Source organism: Silene latifolia, chromosome X (genome assembly GCF_048544455.1).
Source record: "Silene latifolia isolate original U9 population chromosome X, ASM4854445v1, whole genome shotgun sequence".
Lineage (NCBI taxonomy): Eukaryota > Viridiplantae > Streptophyta > Magnoliopsida > Caryophyllales > Caryophyllaceae > Silene > Silene latifolia.
The window spans coordinates 336,915,446-336,933,107 of record NC_133537.1 but is presented as its reverse complement, the minus strand read 5'-3'; the positions used below and the strand labels follow the sequence as shown (position 1 = coordinate 336,933,107).

The following is a 17,662-nucleotide window of genomic DNA, read 5'->3' as shown; positions in this document are numbered from 1 at the left end:
ACATGATAAGCACGATTGCCTTAGCATCTATATGCTAAGGCAGTGTGTGATTCGTATTCATATTCTTATGTTTACATGTTATATTAATTATGACATTTCGTGGCTGGGAGAACTCGGAGTTACTCCCCACTGACTGTGGCTTTCGTATTTGTATAAAATGCGAATGACAGGTAGGTGATGCATATATGGGGTACATGGACGAGCTAGCGAGCAAAGTAACCTTGGGACCTAGACTGGTTTTATTTTATGGTGACCCTTAAACCCTTTTTATGTCACATACATTTTAGAGACATACGTCTCCCTCTTTACATTTAGTTGTATAATTTGCTATTCGCGACTTTAGCGATGGTTATGTTATGAAACTTCTAGTTAGACCTTGTATGTTTGACACCTTCCAATTTGGATATCTTTATAACAGGTTCAGGTTTTAAAAATTACAGGTTTTTACCCAAATGAACCTATTACAAACATATCCATGCAGTTTTATTCTAGAATTACGTGTTTACATTTCCGCGATAATTGAGGGTGTCACAGCATTGGCCCGGCCCATGATCACCTCTAGTTTCAGCCCATTTTTTCACAAATTAACTTTTACTTCAGCTCCATTTAGTACAACTTATGAGTTTCATTCAGTTCAATTCAGCTCAGCCCAGCTCCTATCGGCGGGAAATAACAGAGCCTCAATATAACTGAAGTGAGCTAAGTTGAACTGAATAAAGCTTATAATTGAACTGAATGAAACTGAATTGATCGAACTAATGAAGTAAGCTGATCTGAGTTGAACGTGAGCTGAAATTAAAACAAAAAAAATGAGTAGGCCTCCTGAGAGACGATCTCTCAATAAGTTTATTGAGAGACTATTTTATAATTTTAAGAAAAAGTGGTATTAAATGTAATAAAATAGGTACAAATAATGATTAAAGATAAAATTGGTATATTTATTATGTAAATAGGTACGAAATTACTATGTCACGATCAATAACAAAAGGGTCACGAAATACAAATAAAAGGATACGGGAGAATGATCTCTCAATAACTTATTAAAAGACCGTCTCTCCTGAGTTTTAGTGCAAAAAAATAAGCACAAATAGGATTATACATCCAGTTGTACCATAAGCATTGTACAACCAAGATATAAGAATCTGAGCTTATATGTATTCTTTCTGAGCTAATTCAAAGTTCATGTTTTTAATGTGTAAATGGATGAGTTTAATACTTTCTAATAAAGCTCATATTTTTTAACATAAAGCTCGGATACTTTATCACAAAGCTCAGATTCTATACCGTACAACATATACAACTGGTTGTATAGTCAATGAATTGAAAAATAAGGCATAAGTAAAACTGTAAAAGTACATCATTTAAATACTCAGAAAATTTATCCAACACAAACCCGATATATAAAAATATGGATAAAGAAAGTGGAGTGGGTAATTAAGTATTGAAGGGCATAACAAATATACCCACATGCCACATAGAAGCAAGAAGAAGGGGAATGTAAGAAAGGCACGCGAGGAAATCATCCTTAGAAACCGCACTCTTTTGTCTCTACTTTATCATCATCCTTCTATACATCCTTCATTCTTCTTCACTACTTCTCATGCATATACTTCTCAATGCAAGAATCAATGAGGATTCCATTACATTGAGCACACCCACTTCCTTCCATTCCATTTCTTTTCTTTTTGCCAACCTATTTCATCATTACTCTTTCTTCTTATATATACCTCCTTTCCTCCTCCTTCTTTACCTCATCTCTCAAATCAAACTTCATTCTCTAACTTAATTAATTATATATTTTCTTAAATATTAATTACAATTATTATATTATGGGAAGTTTAATGCTTAGTGATAATGGAAATGGTAATGGATTTCATGAGGTTTATGCTAATGGTAATAATGGGAATTGTGTTAATGGTAATGGTAATGGTAATGGTAATGGGTTGAGTGTGAAAAATAATCAATCTTCTTTAAGTGATCAAACTCATTATCAAAGAAGAAGTTGTTGGTATGAAGAGGAGATTGAGGAAAACTTAAGATGGTCATTTGCTCTAAATAGGTGAATTAATATTACCCTATCTTCATATGTTATTTTCCGTTTTTAGTATTATCTGTTGTTCAACTAGCTGTTTGCGTTTCATTAAAATACCCTTTACAAGTTACAAAGAATGAAAAAAGTAAACAACATCTCAAGGTATATGAAGTCCTTGAAGGTGTTATTCTTAAGATAAGAAGTCATTGAAATGTGTTACTCACGACTTAAGTTCGATGTTCATTATAGTTAAAAATTATTTGTTTATGTTCTCGTTACATAAATATTTACGTCTTGTAAACGAGTAACCCGATTAGCCTTCATAATGCATGAAGGAACCGGTAAAAATATTTGGATACCATAATATGACTGTCATCGAATAATACTGAGTTTCAATATCAACAGACATTCATCTCTTAATTATTTCACGATTCTATGTGATCATGTATTCGACCCATGCACAAACTCATTTTATTTTAGATAAAAAAAATGTCCTTTTTTTTTTTTTTTTTTTTTTTATTTCGACTATTGTTATTGTTAATATCCACTATTAGATTACCTTTACTAAATCGAGGTAGAAGTTTCGTGGTAAAGGTAAAACTTTACATTTTTGCCTAGACAAAAAGACTAGTAATGCGCCTTTATTTAGTCTTTTAATCTTGATTTTGTTTTTGTTTGCATTATCATATTATTAAAATCTTATTCTATAGTTTCATAATTATGATCCATAAAGTATAGACAACATAATATTAAGTGGAATAATTAGTCTTATTATCATTAATTATCTTTACATTGTCATCATTATAACATTGTTAGTCAGTCCACATTACTAGTACGATAAATATGTTTTTAGATCGGTTTCACATTTAAGATGATCTTAAAAGAGACTAACTGATGTACGGTTTTGTTGTTTCTACAGTATACTGCACACTGGAGCAACCCAATATCAGGACATTCAGCTTTTGGACACAAAGCCTTTTGGAAAGGTATATTCTAACTTCTAAGACCGTCTTTTGCTTATACGGACTATATGTCATTCTCATATGTTGAGACGTTCACTAATATCCTTTTTGCGGTATTTTGCTCTATGATAGGCTTTGGTAATAGACGGAAAGCTTCAGAGTGCAGAGATTGATGAGTTTATCTACCATGAATGTCTTGTGCACCCTCCACTTCTTCATCATCCTAAGTAATTTTTCTTAACTCTATGTCGAAAATTAAGATTGCGTTTGATAAATGTTAGGGTAATGTTAAATACAGCCGTTTAAGAAGTTAAAACCTTCTAATTTAAGTATTAAAAAAAGGAATTTATGGCAAAATACAGCCCTGCCTTAAGGGCTGTATTTATCATTTCCCTAGATGTTAATACAAAACTAACGTAATTCAATTTGATTTATGAATCGTAGTCCCAAGAACATTTTCATAATGGGAGGAGGAGAAGGTTCGACTGCAAGAGAAATACTAAGGCATAAGAATGTCGACAAGGTTATAATGTGCGATATTGATGAGGAAGTTGTCGACTTTTGCAAATCGTACTTGGTTGTCAACCGTGCAGCATTTTGTGATCCTAGACTCGAACTTGTCATCAATGATGCAAAGTACATTATCCTAAATTTCGATTTCTATTATAAATCATGTTCTTGAAATAAACGCGGTTTGGGCTAATATGTTACGTTTTATAAACAGGGCCGAGCTACAAAGCAGAGTTGAGAAATTTGATGTGATCATCGGAGACCTTGCGGATCCTATTGAAGGCGGTCCGTGTTACAAGCTCTATACCAAGTCCTTTTATGAATGCATTGTCAAGCCTAGACTTACTCGTGATGGTGTCTTCGTCACACAGGTACATATTGTCACGATACCTCAATCTTAACCACTAGCTTAGGCTCTTTAGTAGGTGCAGTTTTGTATATGAATCGGTTTTTGAACCCCTTTTTTAATATATACTTTTACATTTAACTCAAAAAAAAAAAAAAAAAAAAAAAAACCACTAGGCTAAGACCTCTTCCGTCACGCTAATACATTGATTTAATATTAATGTTTGCAGGCAGGACCAGCTGGAATATTCAGCCACACAGAAGTGTTCTCTTGCATTTACAACACTCTTAAACAAGTTTTCAAATGTAATTACCCTTAATTACCGTCTTTGCTCGCAGTGGTGGAGCGAGGGGGGCTAGCAAGGGCGACCGCCTCCGCTGGCGTTTGAAAATTTCGAATTTTTTACTTAAAATTTTCGAATTTTTTCGAGGCTCCTTTGTAATATTACCCTTTCGCTCCTGCTGAAAATTTTCGCCCCCGCTGACTAAAAATCCTGGCTCCGCCATTGTTTGCTCGTAATTACCGTGTTCTCGAGACAGGTTTCTAAACAGTTAAGTTTAATGTTTGTTTGGCATTTATTTTTGCAGATGTTGTGCCTTACTCTGCTCATGTTCCTTCCTATGCTGACACTTGGGGTTGGGTCATGGTACGCAATCTCAGTCCGTTTTCTTACACGATAATTTGCAAACCACGTACAGTAAATTAAGAACAAGTTAAAAATCGCAGGCATCGGATTCCGAGATCAAGTTAAATACTGAAGAGTTTGATATTCGGACCAAACAAAGGATAAATGGCGAAAACAGATTTCTTGATGGTACAACTTTTCTGTCTGCTTCAACTTTGAGCAAAGCCGTTCGCAAATCGTACGTCTTTAAACTTATTTACCATATTCATACCTTACCATTACTTCTTAGTATCTGGTGACATCATCTCATTTTCCTTTTGAAATTAACAGGTTATATAACGAGACACATGTATACACTGAAGGGTCAGCAAGGTTCATTTATGGGCACGGTAAACTCAATTAAGCCTCGAGGTTAGCAGGGCTATAATCGGACGAATTTGAGTACCGGATCCATAAACTCAACAAACGAGCTATAAATTGGGCTTAAAACCGCTTTGTTAATCTTCCTATCTTTCGCTTTTTTTTTTTTTTTTTTTTTTTTTTTTTTTTCTCTCTTTGGTTTCTATAGTTGTAAGAAAAGAATGATGATACTTCTACTTGTTTTGTATGTGTTCTAAAGGATTGTGACAATGTTTTCACTGAAATATTTCAAGTTACCAAATCACATTATATTTCGAGCACCGATTTAGTGGCAGGATGAAATTTATTGTTACAATCTACAAATCTTACTCCGATCCATCGAGAGTGTAATTGGTTAGTCCTATTTAATTCTCGCCTAATTCGGATCTGACTCAAACTAAGTTTTAAATCCGAAGTAACTCAAACAGAGAAGTTCCGATAAAACTTGATCCGATTCATTAATTGAATCAGTCTCACTTTCGCGTTATATTAGTTTGAGACGGATTTTATCAACCAAAGCCTTAATGTATAACCAATATCTATCAAAATTACTTAGCTTATTCATCTTCCAGTTACAAATTGACTGATTTAACCTTTATATATCTTACGGTATAGGATCATTAATTGCGGTTCAATCAACGGCTTAGCTTAAGCTAATGATTGAGATCCAAACAACGATTTTATACCTTAATACGAGTACTTCTATCACTTGCTAAAGCCTTCATACACAAACATATATGGTCAACGTAATTATTAGATCATTAACAGCTTGTAAAACAGATCCAAATACTACTATACTTGATGTTAACGTCAAAATTTTGCTACTATCTAGACAACAACCTTCTCATATGATATCTTAAGGTGATGGTTGAGGCTCAGTGATTATATTTATTCCTATTACACCCCCTCACTCGAGTGCCCGTTGTGTTTTATTTCCACTTCGTAAGTTATTGTCAGGATTTGAACTCGTGACCTCTTGGTCAACCTGTCTCTGATAGGATGATAGTTGAACCATCTCAACCAAAACCTTAAGGTGATGGTTGAGGCTCAATGATTATATTTATTCCTATTATATGATACCTAATAGGTTAACTATTAAAACCTATATTATCGTTTAAACAACAATTTCTGATGTAACAAACGATCAAAAAAGCATATATGTTAGAACATAAAACTGATTTAGGGGCTCCGACCATCAGCTTAAACTTTGGTTGAGATGGTTTCTTGACATGTATCAGAGCCGGAGAGACCAAAAGGTCACGGGTTTGAATCCCAGAGGCGCGTTAGAGTATAAAACCGATCTTAGAACTCCAACAATCAGCTTAATCAACAACTTAGACTAAACAGTTAATCATCATAAACCCCAATAATTCACAAACCATAATAATAACACTTCCAATTCCAATTCCAACATTGTATACAATTAAAAACATTACAAACCCATGCAAATAAAATTAAAAATAATTAAACATCATAAACTTGTTTACCAGTAAACTTAACCTCAATAGGGCTAACATTCTTACCAATAGACCTCATATTCAGACCAACACCTTCTCTTCCAGGATTAACCTTCTCAGGATAAACACCATCCTTAGGGTGCAAATACTGAACCTCACCATTAGGAAAAACCCTATAAAACTGATACTTAATCTTGTATTTCGATCTCAACCTCGTACCGAGTGCCAAACACTGTTCTTTCCTAGCCAACTTAAGTAGGTTAGGACCTTCCCTCATTATAGCTGCACCACCAGTAGGCATTTCAAAGATTTGCTCCTTAGGTGATTCCCATGTGATCACGTAGAATTCTTCTACTTGCGCTTTTCGGAGTAGTCCTCCTGTACTCCCTGCGAAGATGGGAGACGGAGTTGATGGATCGAGTTCAGGTGGGGTGAACCCTGCTGGTGCTGCTGGAGCCTCAGCAGTTTTTGCTGAGGCTCCATCAGCTGAAGTAGCTTTGATTGTTAACCTTGATGGTTTGAATGAGATGGAGGTGGGTGGTTTGAAGGTGGAAGTGGGTTTTGAGGTTGTTAGGGAGGATGGTGTGAATAGGGCTGTGGCTTGTGTTGCCATGGCCATTTGTTTTGGTTGTTTTTTGAGTTTGTGTTTTTTTTTCTTTGTGTGTTGTCTAAGGGTGTATGGATAGTTAAGAGTTTGTATGGAGATGATGTGGATAAGGGTGATATTGTTAGGCCAATTAGATGATGGGATTTTGATATGGTGATGTGGTTAGCCATAGCCATACAAGTGTACTTGATATTTCATTACTTTACATTCTCTGACGTTTGTCACATTTGATTTTGTAGTAATTCATTTAACAGTTAGTCTTGCTGAAGACGGGTCGGAGCAAGTGACGGATAATGCCACTCACAAAACGGATAGGGAGACAAGGCAAAAGACTTTTACGCGTGTCTTCCTCTCTCCTCTATTTGGGTTATTTGTGAGAGGAAATGGTATCCGTCACTCCAAAGTGACGGATATGTGCCGTCTTCAATGAGATTTTGTGTTCATTTATTGTATTGTCGGAGGTATTCGTATTAACATTAAAACAGATAAAAAATCATTTTACTTAGATAACTTTTTTGTTTTTCTTGCATTTGTTCTTGTTTTATTCATGTTATTTGACATTTTTTGACCCATGTTATTAAACATAAAAAGAATATATCGTCTTAATATCACAATTCTTATTTAAGACGAGCATATTCATTTTATAAATATAAAAACATCAAATAAATAGATTGTACATAAAATGTAATGCCAAGAAATGACAATAAAGTTGACCCATCTATCCATATGAGGTAGTACTTGACGTCTTGACCCGTTTTAAATTTATTACGACGATTATGGTCGTCTTAAAAGAGACCAACTGATACTATATTATTTTTTTGGTGTAAACATCCGGTTTAATCCGGATTTCAGCCGGGTAGGACCACTAGGGCGGTAAAGTTCTCTCTCATGAGTTTTAACACTATTGTGTTAGGACCACTAGGGCGGTAAAGTTCTCTCTCATGAGTTTTAACACTATTGTGTTCGCAGGGCTCGAACACGAGATCTCTGGCTAAGCTAGAACAACCCCTTGTCAGTTGATCTAAGTGATCATGGGTATTTCTTTGTCATATGTATTTCTTTGTTCATAAATAAAACACACACTATGTATGTAAGAGGGTGATACTGAAACTCAATACCACTCAGTAATGTCTTATTATTGACTATTTAAAAGAAATTAGTAAAAGTTGTAATTTGTAATTTGTAATTTGAAATTATTTGTAAGCATTTGTTGAAATTATGTTACTCTTTTTAAAAATTAGAAGGGAACAAATGAGATTTGTAATAAAAAAATGATTCATAAAATAATGAGTAGTTTTCATCAAAAAAAAATAAAGGGCCATTGTTTGTGTATGAATCATCAATCAGTAAACTTTTAAACGTCCAACTGTCCAAGGGATTAGTTTGGGCTTCGGATTTGGGTTGGGTGTTGGTAAAGCACAAACAACAAATATTTGAGGAAGTCCATCTAATATGTACTCCCTCCGTCTCGATCATTTGTTTACCTTTGTTTTTCGCACAAAGATTAAGAAAAAGGGAAGGGATTATTCGTGGGTAGTGCTATTAGATGACAAGTGGACAAGAATGCAAATGGATGATCAAATAACGCATTAGAAATATGCCAAATATAGAAATGTAAACAAATGAATGAAACACACTAAAATGGAAATGGTAAACAAATGACCGGGACGAAGAAAATATGTTGCTAGTTAATAGAGGTAAGTAACAATTAAACGTGCACGAACCGAGTCAGGTCGAGTCGGGCCAAGGCCCCTAACCTAAATTGGCCATGGGAAGGGTTTGGGAATTTTTTTTTTTTTAGGCTTTGGAGAACCGGGGGAAGGAGTAACCCTGAACTAGCCCGGGTAGGAGTGTAGGACGGGTCATGGTGGTGCTGCTCATGGGTATTTATTTAGTATATTGCCTTTTGCTTTTTAGCAACTGAGCACGCATACCAATGTCATTGAATGACGTCTATTTCACTTAAAAGTTAAGCTTCAGATTTGGGCTGGGTGTTTGGGTTCGGGGATGTACAAGCCCATATGATAGCTAAGTCACGGCCCACAAAATTGTCAAGTCATTGAAGGCTCTTTAGTGTTTCTTTTGTAGCTTGGATGAGACCATTTTAAGTAAGGGTCCTGCTATACGTCGTCGACAAATTACTAAATATCGTCGACAATTAACGTAAAATTCCAAGTTTGCCCTCCATATCATGACTCCATATTGGTCTCACCAAAATGCAATTTCCGTCTCAAAACAGAAATGAAATTACCGTCTCACTAAAACACAAGTCACCGTCTCACTAAAATATTTCAAACAAAAAAAAAGTCGGGTTTTGTAATTAACAACATGAACGGGAACGATTTTAACAACGATTTCAACAATGAAGATAGTAACGAGGTTAGTTTACGATTTAGTTTTGTTAAAAATTTATGTTTTATTATCGTTTGAATCCCGAATTAGGATAGATGCCATGAATGTAGACGGAATTATGATAGAATTTGTGACGGATTTATATGAAAAAGCAATTGAAAAAAAAAAAAAAAAAAAAAAAAAAAAAAAGAACACGGAACTGGGCTGAGACGTGGGGTTCTTCGTCCCCAGCCCGAGTCCAGGGCGAAGAAATGGCTCGTCTCATGTTGGGCTTGGACGAAGGTTTCCTTCGTCAGGCTTGGTGTTGGACGAAGGATTCCTTAAATGTCTGGGGCTCGGTGTTGGACGAAGGATTCCTTCGTCTGGCCCATTGTTGTTTTTTTTTTTTTTTTTTTGTTTTAGAGATTCTCGTTACTTTTTTTTTTTTTTTTTTCTTTGTTTTTTTTTTTGTTTCCGACTCGTTTTGTATAAAATAATTAATTTCCGTCTTTGTATTAAAATTTTTTATTTTTTATAGTTTCCGACAATTCAAATAATTATAATTAATTTCCGTTATTTCCGACTCGTTGTGTACAAAATAATTAAATGCCGTTTTTGTATTATAAAACAATTGAATTAATTAATTACCGTCTTTATATGAAATTTTTATCTTTAACATTTTCGACTCGTTTTGTAAAAAATAACTTATTACCGTGTTTGTATTAATTTTATATTATTTTATATTTACTTCGACTAGTCCCGTAGCAAATAATTGAATTAATAACGAACTTGTTGAAATACGTGCGCAGGTGATTAACGATGGAGACGGTGTTGATTACTCAGATCATTTTACGACAACCGATTTTTGCATCTAGTCTTGAAGCGTTTAATTGGGCATATGAGATCGGGCTCCGACTCGGGTTTGGTATAAAAAAATCAAGCAACAAGAAAGTTGGTCGTAACACGAATTTGAGACAACGTTATTTTGTTTGTCGGATGGGTGGAAAAGGTCCCGTAAATAAGGATGCCGATTCTTTAATGAGGGGTAACACCGCTACCGCGTGGTGCAATTGCAAATTTTCAATGAAAGTTGTTGAATTAGAAGAGAATAAGTGGCAGCTTGTGATGAGATCCGGGTTTCATAATCATGGTTTAACGTTGTATTGTGACGGCGACAGATACTTTGCAAAGTTTGATGACGAAGAGTTGGCTTATATCGATGCCCAAGTTAGAGCTCACGTTAGGACCGCAATTATTAGTGCGGGTTTACATCGGCGGAATCCGGAAAAGTCAAGACCTAATCGGCGACAAATCTACAACCGTTCTCAGAAAGTAAGGGTCGAGGAAAGAGATGGGAGAAACCCAAGACAATGAGATGTTAGCACTTGCGGTTCAAAGATAAGTACGTTCATTATTGGGTCAGCGATCGGAGACCGATGAGCTAACCCACGTGTTCATGGCTCATCCGAAGCGGTTAAGATGTTTCGATCATACTATTATGTGGTACAGATCGATTCCACGTACAAGACAAATGAATACCGTCTTCCGCTTGTTGAGATGGTTGGAGTCACACCCGTCGGGAAGAGCTTTGTCATCGCGTATGCTCTTGTGACGCATGAGTCGGAGGAGAAATATCTGTAGGTCCTACGGAAACTGAAGGCCCCGCTCAATGATGCCGTTCAACCTATTGCTATTATTCTCGATTGCGAGGGTGGTTTGTTGAACGCGATTCCCATTGTTTTTCCGGATTCGTCTCACTTGCTATGTCTTTGGCATATATATTCTAACGTGGAGACGAAAGCACTTGATATCACGAAACAGGATAATTGGGCTAAGCACGTAACTTTTAACTTGTTTACTGCGGTTGTCGAGGCGGAGACCGAAGATAAGTTTAATGTTGCGTGGGGCAAATTGGCAAGGGAATGGGCGGGAGTGGCGGCTTATATTGAGAGGCAATGGTTCCCGCACTTGGAAAAATGGGCCAAGTATAGAACGAACAACATAACTCATTTTGGCAATACTTCTACATCCCGGGTTGAGTCGGCTCATGCGAATTTGAAGAGATGGTCTGAATAGCGAAACCGGCGATTGATAGCATCTGGAGTCGGTTTCATTCTTTGATGGAAACGCAACATGTTGAGATCCGACACTCGTTGGAGTTATCTAGATCGAGGCGGTTGACGGGGATTCAGCGATTATTTTCCAGACTTTCTTGCAAAATATCAAAGAATGCCATCAGTGAATTGCGTAAAGAATTCGAAAGAGGTGCCAAGATGACGGAAGATGCCTTGACGATCGATTGCGGTTGTGTAAAGGCTACTACATTTGGTTTGTTATGTGCTTGTTCACTTCACCGCATTTCTAGAAACGGATCTCGGGTCCCTGTTGATGTGTTACATGCATTTTGGAGGAAGTTGGAGTACGATGGTTCGGAGGCAATGCCGACTTGTGATGATGATCGATTGGAGGAGTTATTCGATGAAATTCGGAATGCAGATCCGAGTATGAGATCATCCATGTTCGATGCCCTTTACTCTCAGATACATCCGGATCAGGAGGATGTAAACGAGCCTCGGGTCAACGAGAACCCTAGAGGACGTCCGAGTAGGGGAACTCGTAGAGATCCGTCCGCCGTTGAGCATGCACGGGTTCGTGTTCGAGTAGGTACTCCGTCTTCCCAACGTACTCCGTCTAGTACCCCCCGTTCTACTCCGTCGATTCCTGTTACTCCGTCGTCTACTCCCCGTTCTACTCCGTCGGTTCGTTTTACTCCGTATCTTATATTTGTTTGTTTTCATTATGTTGGCCATTGTCATGAAGTAGTTACTATTTCCAGAAAGGTATGAATTTGCATCAGTTGCTATGTATTCAAGAAATTTAAGAAATTTCAGAATTTAAAACCGTCAATTTTTTTGAAATAAACAACGTTCAAATAGTCAACTACCATAGTCATCCAACATAAATAATGTCTTCAAAAACGTACAAAATAAATGAAAACAAACACAAATTAGTCTCCCACTACTGATTATCCTCTTCCTCGCTATCAGTATAAACACCATACGGATCCCACCTAATGGAAGCACAAGTAAGCCCATCTAACAACCTCCGATACTCCAACAATTTCTCCGCATTTTGAGCGAAGGGACCAACGGATCTCCAAGAACACGACCGAGGCTGAGTAGGGTCAATTGCCGAAGGTGGACCGGGTCTGAACATAGGAAAATACTCATAGATCCACGATTGCAACAAAGTCAAGCAACCACAAATAGTCTTCACACAAGCACGTGAAGCCACCCCCAACTGTCGGTACATGAAAGCAAGTACACCGGCTCCCCATGCGTAGTGGTGTACATCATCAGTATCATACACTAAAGAAAACAACTGAGGACGTAACCTATCACCTGATTTGTCGACAAAAAGTGTCGACCCCAACACCACAGCCAAAAACCCCTGAGCAAAAACAACATCACAATTAGCTCTCGCCGTTTCACAAACTGCATCTACCAATATACCCCCACTCTTGTAAATAGGGACCTTCTTCTTAGAGTTTAACGGCAACCTCAACTGCTCTGATGAAATCCCAAAAAAACCACAAACATGCATAAGGGGATCCGCCAACGTCCCGTCATTATTCTCCACCTTACAACAGTTACCATCAACCCGAACGCCTAAGATCTGCGCAACATCGTGAAGGAGTATGGACATCTCCCCAAAAGGCATGTGAAAACTGTTGGTGTCGGGTTGCCATCTCTCAACAAAAGCAGAAATAAGGGGCATGTTATAATTCTCGGCCATGGAATCTAATAGGTGAGAAAGACCAAGATCGTCATAAATAGTCTTAACACGGGGGAGTTGCCAACAACTCAACAACCTCGTCTTACCAAACCGGTGGTAACTCGTCAAACCGGTCGACCGACCTCATTAGGAGTCGACCATAAGGTGTTGGCAATGTGGCCCCCAAAGCTAGGAATCACGTGGGGAAAGTCAGGACCACCAGGAACACGATGATCGATCAACCAAGAGACATCCTTACCCGACTTCTTCTTCGGAGCCACCACACTACTAGAACTACCATCCGACCTCATTTGAAACGCCCCTCCTCATTCCGTCTACGTGGCACCCTACGCACTCGCTCAATACCCGCCTCCTCCTCACCTATCACATCACCAGACCGAACCAGCTCCTCCTCCACCCGCTCATCAGTCCACGAATCGGTACTACCATCTCCAACCTCAGACTCAAACTGGAGCCCCTTTCGAGCTCGAACGTGACGGTCATTTCCTCCACCGGCCATCTATTCCAAAAAATAAGTTTAAGTAAATTAAAATTTTTAAAAAAAAAAAAATAACCCGGAACGGGGTTTATTAATAATAATTAATTAATATTTTACGTAAACTAAACGAGACGCAACAAAATTATATTTACAACAACTTGATTACTTAAATTAATAAAACAAAGAATTTATAAATATAAGTTTATGTAAATTAAAAAATAAATAAAAAAACAAAATATCCCCAAAAGAAGTTTATTAGTGATAACTAGTTTTGTGACCCGTGAAATTCACGGGTTGTTGTGTTTCTAGTGTAATACTTTAGTGATTTAATACAATAACATACTACGATCAATTCAATTTACGGTTTTCATATTTTAAGGGTTGTATAAATTCAATTAGTCTTTTATACAACAGTTTATCAGAAATTAAAATTTCATACATTAGATATACTAAGATACCCCTATCAAAACTAAAGTAACTCAATGCAAGCTAAAATGAATTAATAATATAAGTATTCATATAATCAAATTAAACAAAACTATATTATCAAACAAAGATCCCCAAAGATAGAGCACCCTCACAAATTAGATATCAAAATTTCATCAACAATTCTGAAAATAACATAAAACACACAATTAGAAATGTTATGACAAAACTAACATTTCATACCCCATAAAATTGAAGCTAATACAATAATAAATTGCGGAACTAAAAATTTTAAAGCAGCAACAACTTGAACAACAATTGGATCATTATTGCCGAATACTTCACCTATTAAACAATACTCCCTCCCATTCATCATAATCTTCCCATTTTGTTTTGGCACAATACTTTAGGAAAAGTATTAAAATAGGAGTAAAAGAGTTGTGTGAGGTTGGTGATAGGAGAGATGGATGAATTATTAGTAGTTAAATAAAGAATTTTGGGGCCAAAACATAAAGAAAAGTAATAAAATAGGAGTAAAAGAGTTGTGTGAGGTTTGGTGATAGGAGAGAAGAATGAATAAAATAAGAATAAAAGTTTCTAAAAATAGAAAGGGGAACATTAGTTGAATAATCCGTTTCGGGAAAGAGAGAACATTATAGTGACTCGGAGGGAGTATTATACAAAAAATGCTATGTCATCCCCTCAAATTTTCCACCTTTTAGCCATATATTTCAACAGTAGGTCTCATGAGAGACCGTCTCTCACTAATTTAGTGGGAGACATAATAGGAAAAAAAAATTCAGTGGGTCCCTCACCCCACCATGTGAGAGGTCTCTCAATAACGCTATTGAGAGACCGTCTCTCCGGAGTTTTTGTGATATTTCAAAATATATATAATAAATGCTCAAAAAATTATTAATCATCCACGATTCCATGTTGATGTCACCAATCTTTAGTTAGTATGTAAAATATAGTTGTTTAAGCAATCTTAGTATTTCACTTCTCCTTATAATCTTCTTTCTTCAATAAATCATACCTATTAAAAAAAAGTAACACAATAATAGTGGAATTTGTTTTATGCAATATTATCGTTATTAACATAGTTTCACCTTAAGTAATGAAAAAAGAGGGAATGATAATCAAATCGTAGAGATGTAAGTATATTTACCTTGGAAGAGCTTAACACAATAAATAATCTTGATAGCACCTAAATGAGAACAAAACAAACACATACACGAAATTGAAAATGTGATGAACAGTTCATAAGCCAATGAAACTTCCAATAATAAAAAAAAAATTAGTTAATAATATCGGTGACACATACCATTCTACTAACGATAGAGATAAGAAATTTTTTGCTTACAAATTTTGCCTTCCATAAAAAACATATAAACAATTGAGGATGCGTTTTATGGCTATTAAATATTATTTTTTCATTATTATCAAATTTAATATAGGTATAAATAAAGATCAAGTTCATGACTTTTGAGCATCAATTTTTCATTATTATGAAGTTTAATATAAACATAAATATGGGAAAATGAGAAATGGTATGTAAAAGGTTTGCATTATTATTATTATTATTATTTTTATTTTATTTTCTTACAAACTCCACTTTGCATGAAAGTCGTTTAAAAAGTTATCTTGTATATGTAATCAAAATATGACATATTGATGATGATAGATATTTTGGTTTTCCTTTTAATTATATTTATAAATTTGTAGATATTAGTAGCTTTATAATCCAAGTTATTAGATTTTTTATTTACTACATATCAGACTTTTTAGCTACTATTTTTATGGTTAAGGAGGAGTTAGATGAACAAATTGAATGATTTAAATGATGAGAGTAAATTCTTAATTTATTTTTATAATTTAAATCATGATCTTATGGTTTTCACACAAAAATAAATATTACTAAACCTTATAATGAGTTTTAATAAATTTATTAAAGTAGCCTTAATATTAACAATATAAATTAATAGAATTTAATTATGATAATCCTACATGGCAAAAAATTATATGTATTAAGTTGCCTTTTAACTATATATTTAAAATATGACATATTGATGATGATAGATATTTTGGTTTTCCTTTTAATTATATTTATAAATTTGTAGATATTAGTAGCTTTACAATCCAAATTATTAGATTTTGTATTTACTATATAAGACCTTTTAGCTACTATATTTATGGTTAAGGAGGAGTTAGATGAACAAATTGAATGATTTAAATAATGAGACTAAATTCTTAATTTATTTTTATAATTTAAATCATGATCTTATGGTTTCTACACAAAAAAATATTACTAAACCTTATAATGAATTTTAATAAATTTATTAAAGTAGCCTTAATATTAACAATATAAATTAATAGAATTTAATTATGATAATCCTACATGGCAAAAAATTAAATGTATTAAGTTGCCTTTTAACTATATAGTATAGATTATATAGATTTATAGATGTGGCATTCGTAATGCACGCGTGGCTTTTTCTTCGCCTATGTGGCTTTGTCTACGTGGCCTTTTAAGGTTACCCTTTTAATATAGTTTTATAGATTAATTTATATTTTACATCGACAAAACGAGACGGAAAAAGACTTCGCCACGAACGACAATTATTATTAATAATTTATTACTTTATAACGATAACAAAACAAGACGGAACAAAATTTATTTTAAAACAAAAAAAAAAAAAAGTATCGACAATATCTAAAACAAAAAAAAAAAAAAAAAAAAAAGGAAACGTGAAAACTGGGCTTGGACGTGAGAATTCTTCGTCCATCACCAAGCCCAGACGAAAGAAAATTTCGTCCATGGCCCATGACAGACGAGAGATTCCTTCGTCTGGGCCTGATCTTGGACGAAGAACTCTCTCGTCCCAGCCCAGTTTCCTTTTTTTTTTTTTTTTTTTTTTTTTTTTTTTTTTTGTTTTTCGATTACGATAATTGCGTTTGAAATCGTAGCACCTATCCTAATTCCGTCACTAATTTGGCATCTATCCTAATTCCGTCACAAAATTACAACCTTAAAAAAATACTACAAAAAAAATTTTAATAGTAATCACATACCTTGTTGAATGTTTGAATTCGTGACGGAAATTATGCGGTCGATACGTTTTTTTGTTGAAATTTGAGTCGGGTTTTTTTTGTTTTCAAAATTTTCAATTTTAAAGGTTGTTATTGAATAAAAAGGAAAATATAAGGGGGAGTGTGAGGGAGGGGCAAAATTGGAAGTTCATTAAAATTATCGACGATATTTAGTAATTTGTCGACGACCTTTAGCAGCCAGGTTAAGTAAAAGACTACCCCAATAACAAAAAGCCCACTTAAACTACTCGTACTGAATAAAGTTGTGAAAAAAATATTTTATTTCGATGATCAAATATTTTATGTTGATAACTTGATGATATAATATGTAAGTATTTATCGTAAGATAACAGGTTATCAAAATCATGTTAACATATAAATATAACTCAATGTTAATTTTTGAATATTCCTCCTTGTAGGTAAGTCCTATGCTATTTAGTGATTTTATAGGAGAGCTGCTAACCAGACACCCTCTTATCCTACTCGTGGTGGGAATTTGGGCTAGATAAGTCTGCGAACTGGAATATTCTACTTTTTTTTTTTTTTTTTTTTTTTTTTTTTTTTTAATGTTTGTGGACGAGCTTGAGGGGGGTTCGGTTAGAGA

At 35.1% G+C, this 17,662-nt stretch overlaps 2 protein-coding genes across 2 annotated transcripts; one reads left to right on the top strand and one right to left on the bottom strand.

The window, feature by feature from the left end:
• Window positions 1–1,497: 1,497 nt before the first annotated feature.
• LOC141619189 (thermospermine synthase ACAULIS5-like) lies at window positions 1,498–5,139 on the top strand. The gene is made up of 9 exons (XM_074436215.1): window positions 1,498–2,059; window positions 2,952–3,018; window positions 3,127–3,221; window positions 3,439–3,630; window positions 3,719–3,875; window positions 4,080–4,155; window positions 4,438–4,496; window positions 4,577–4,713; window positions 4,806–5,139. Exons 1-9 carry the CDS (start codon window positions 1,830–1,832, stop codon window positions 4,876–4,878), a joined length of 1,086 nt encoding a protein of 361 aa, XP_074292316.1. The 5' UTR covers window positions 1,498–1,829; the 3' UTR covers window positions 4,879–5,139.
• A 1,105-nt stretch (window positions 5,140–6,244) lies between these two features.
• Window positions 6,245–7,050, bottom strand: LOC141619190 (photosystem I reaction center subunit II, chloroplastic-like). The gene has a single exon (XM_074436216.1). The coding sequence runs from the start codon at window positions 6,948–6,950 to the stop codon at window positions 6,339–6,341; it is 612 nt and encodes a 203-aa protein (XP_074292317.1). The 5' UTR covers window positions 6,951–7,050; the 3' UTR covers window positions 6,245–6,338.
• Between the last annotated feature and the right edge of the window lie 10,612 nt (window positions 7,051–17,662).

Bases quoted from the DNA above. Each gene is read 5' to 3' on its own strand.
- LOC141619189 (XM_074436215.1), top strand. From the start codon at position 1,830: ATGGGAAGTTTAATGCTTAGTGATAATGGAAATGGTAATGGATTTCAT. The intron at 3,019-3,126 runs GTATATTCTAAC...GCTCTATGATAG, and splicing joins ACACAAAGCCTTTTGGAAAG to GCTTTGGTAATAGACGGAAA. The intron at 4,714-4,805 runs GTACGTCTTTAA...TGAAATTAACAG, and splicing joins AGCAAAGCCGTTCGCAAATC to GTTATATAACGAGACACATG.
- LOC141619190 (XM_074436216.1), bottom strand. From the start codon at position 6,950: ATGGCCATGGCAACACAAGCCACAGCCCTATTCACACCATCCTCCCTA.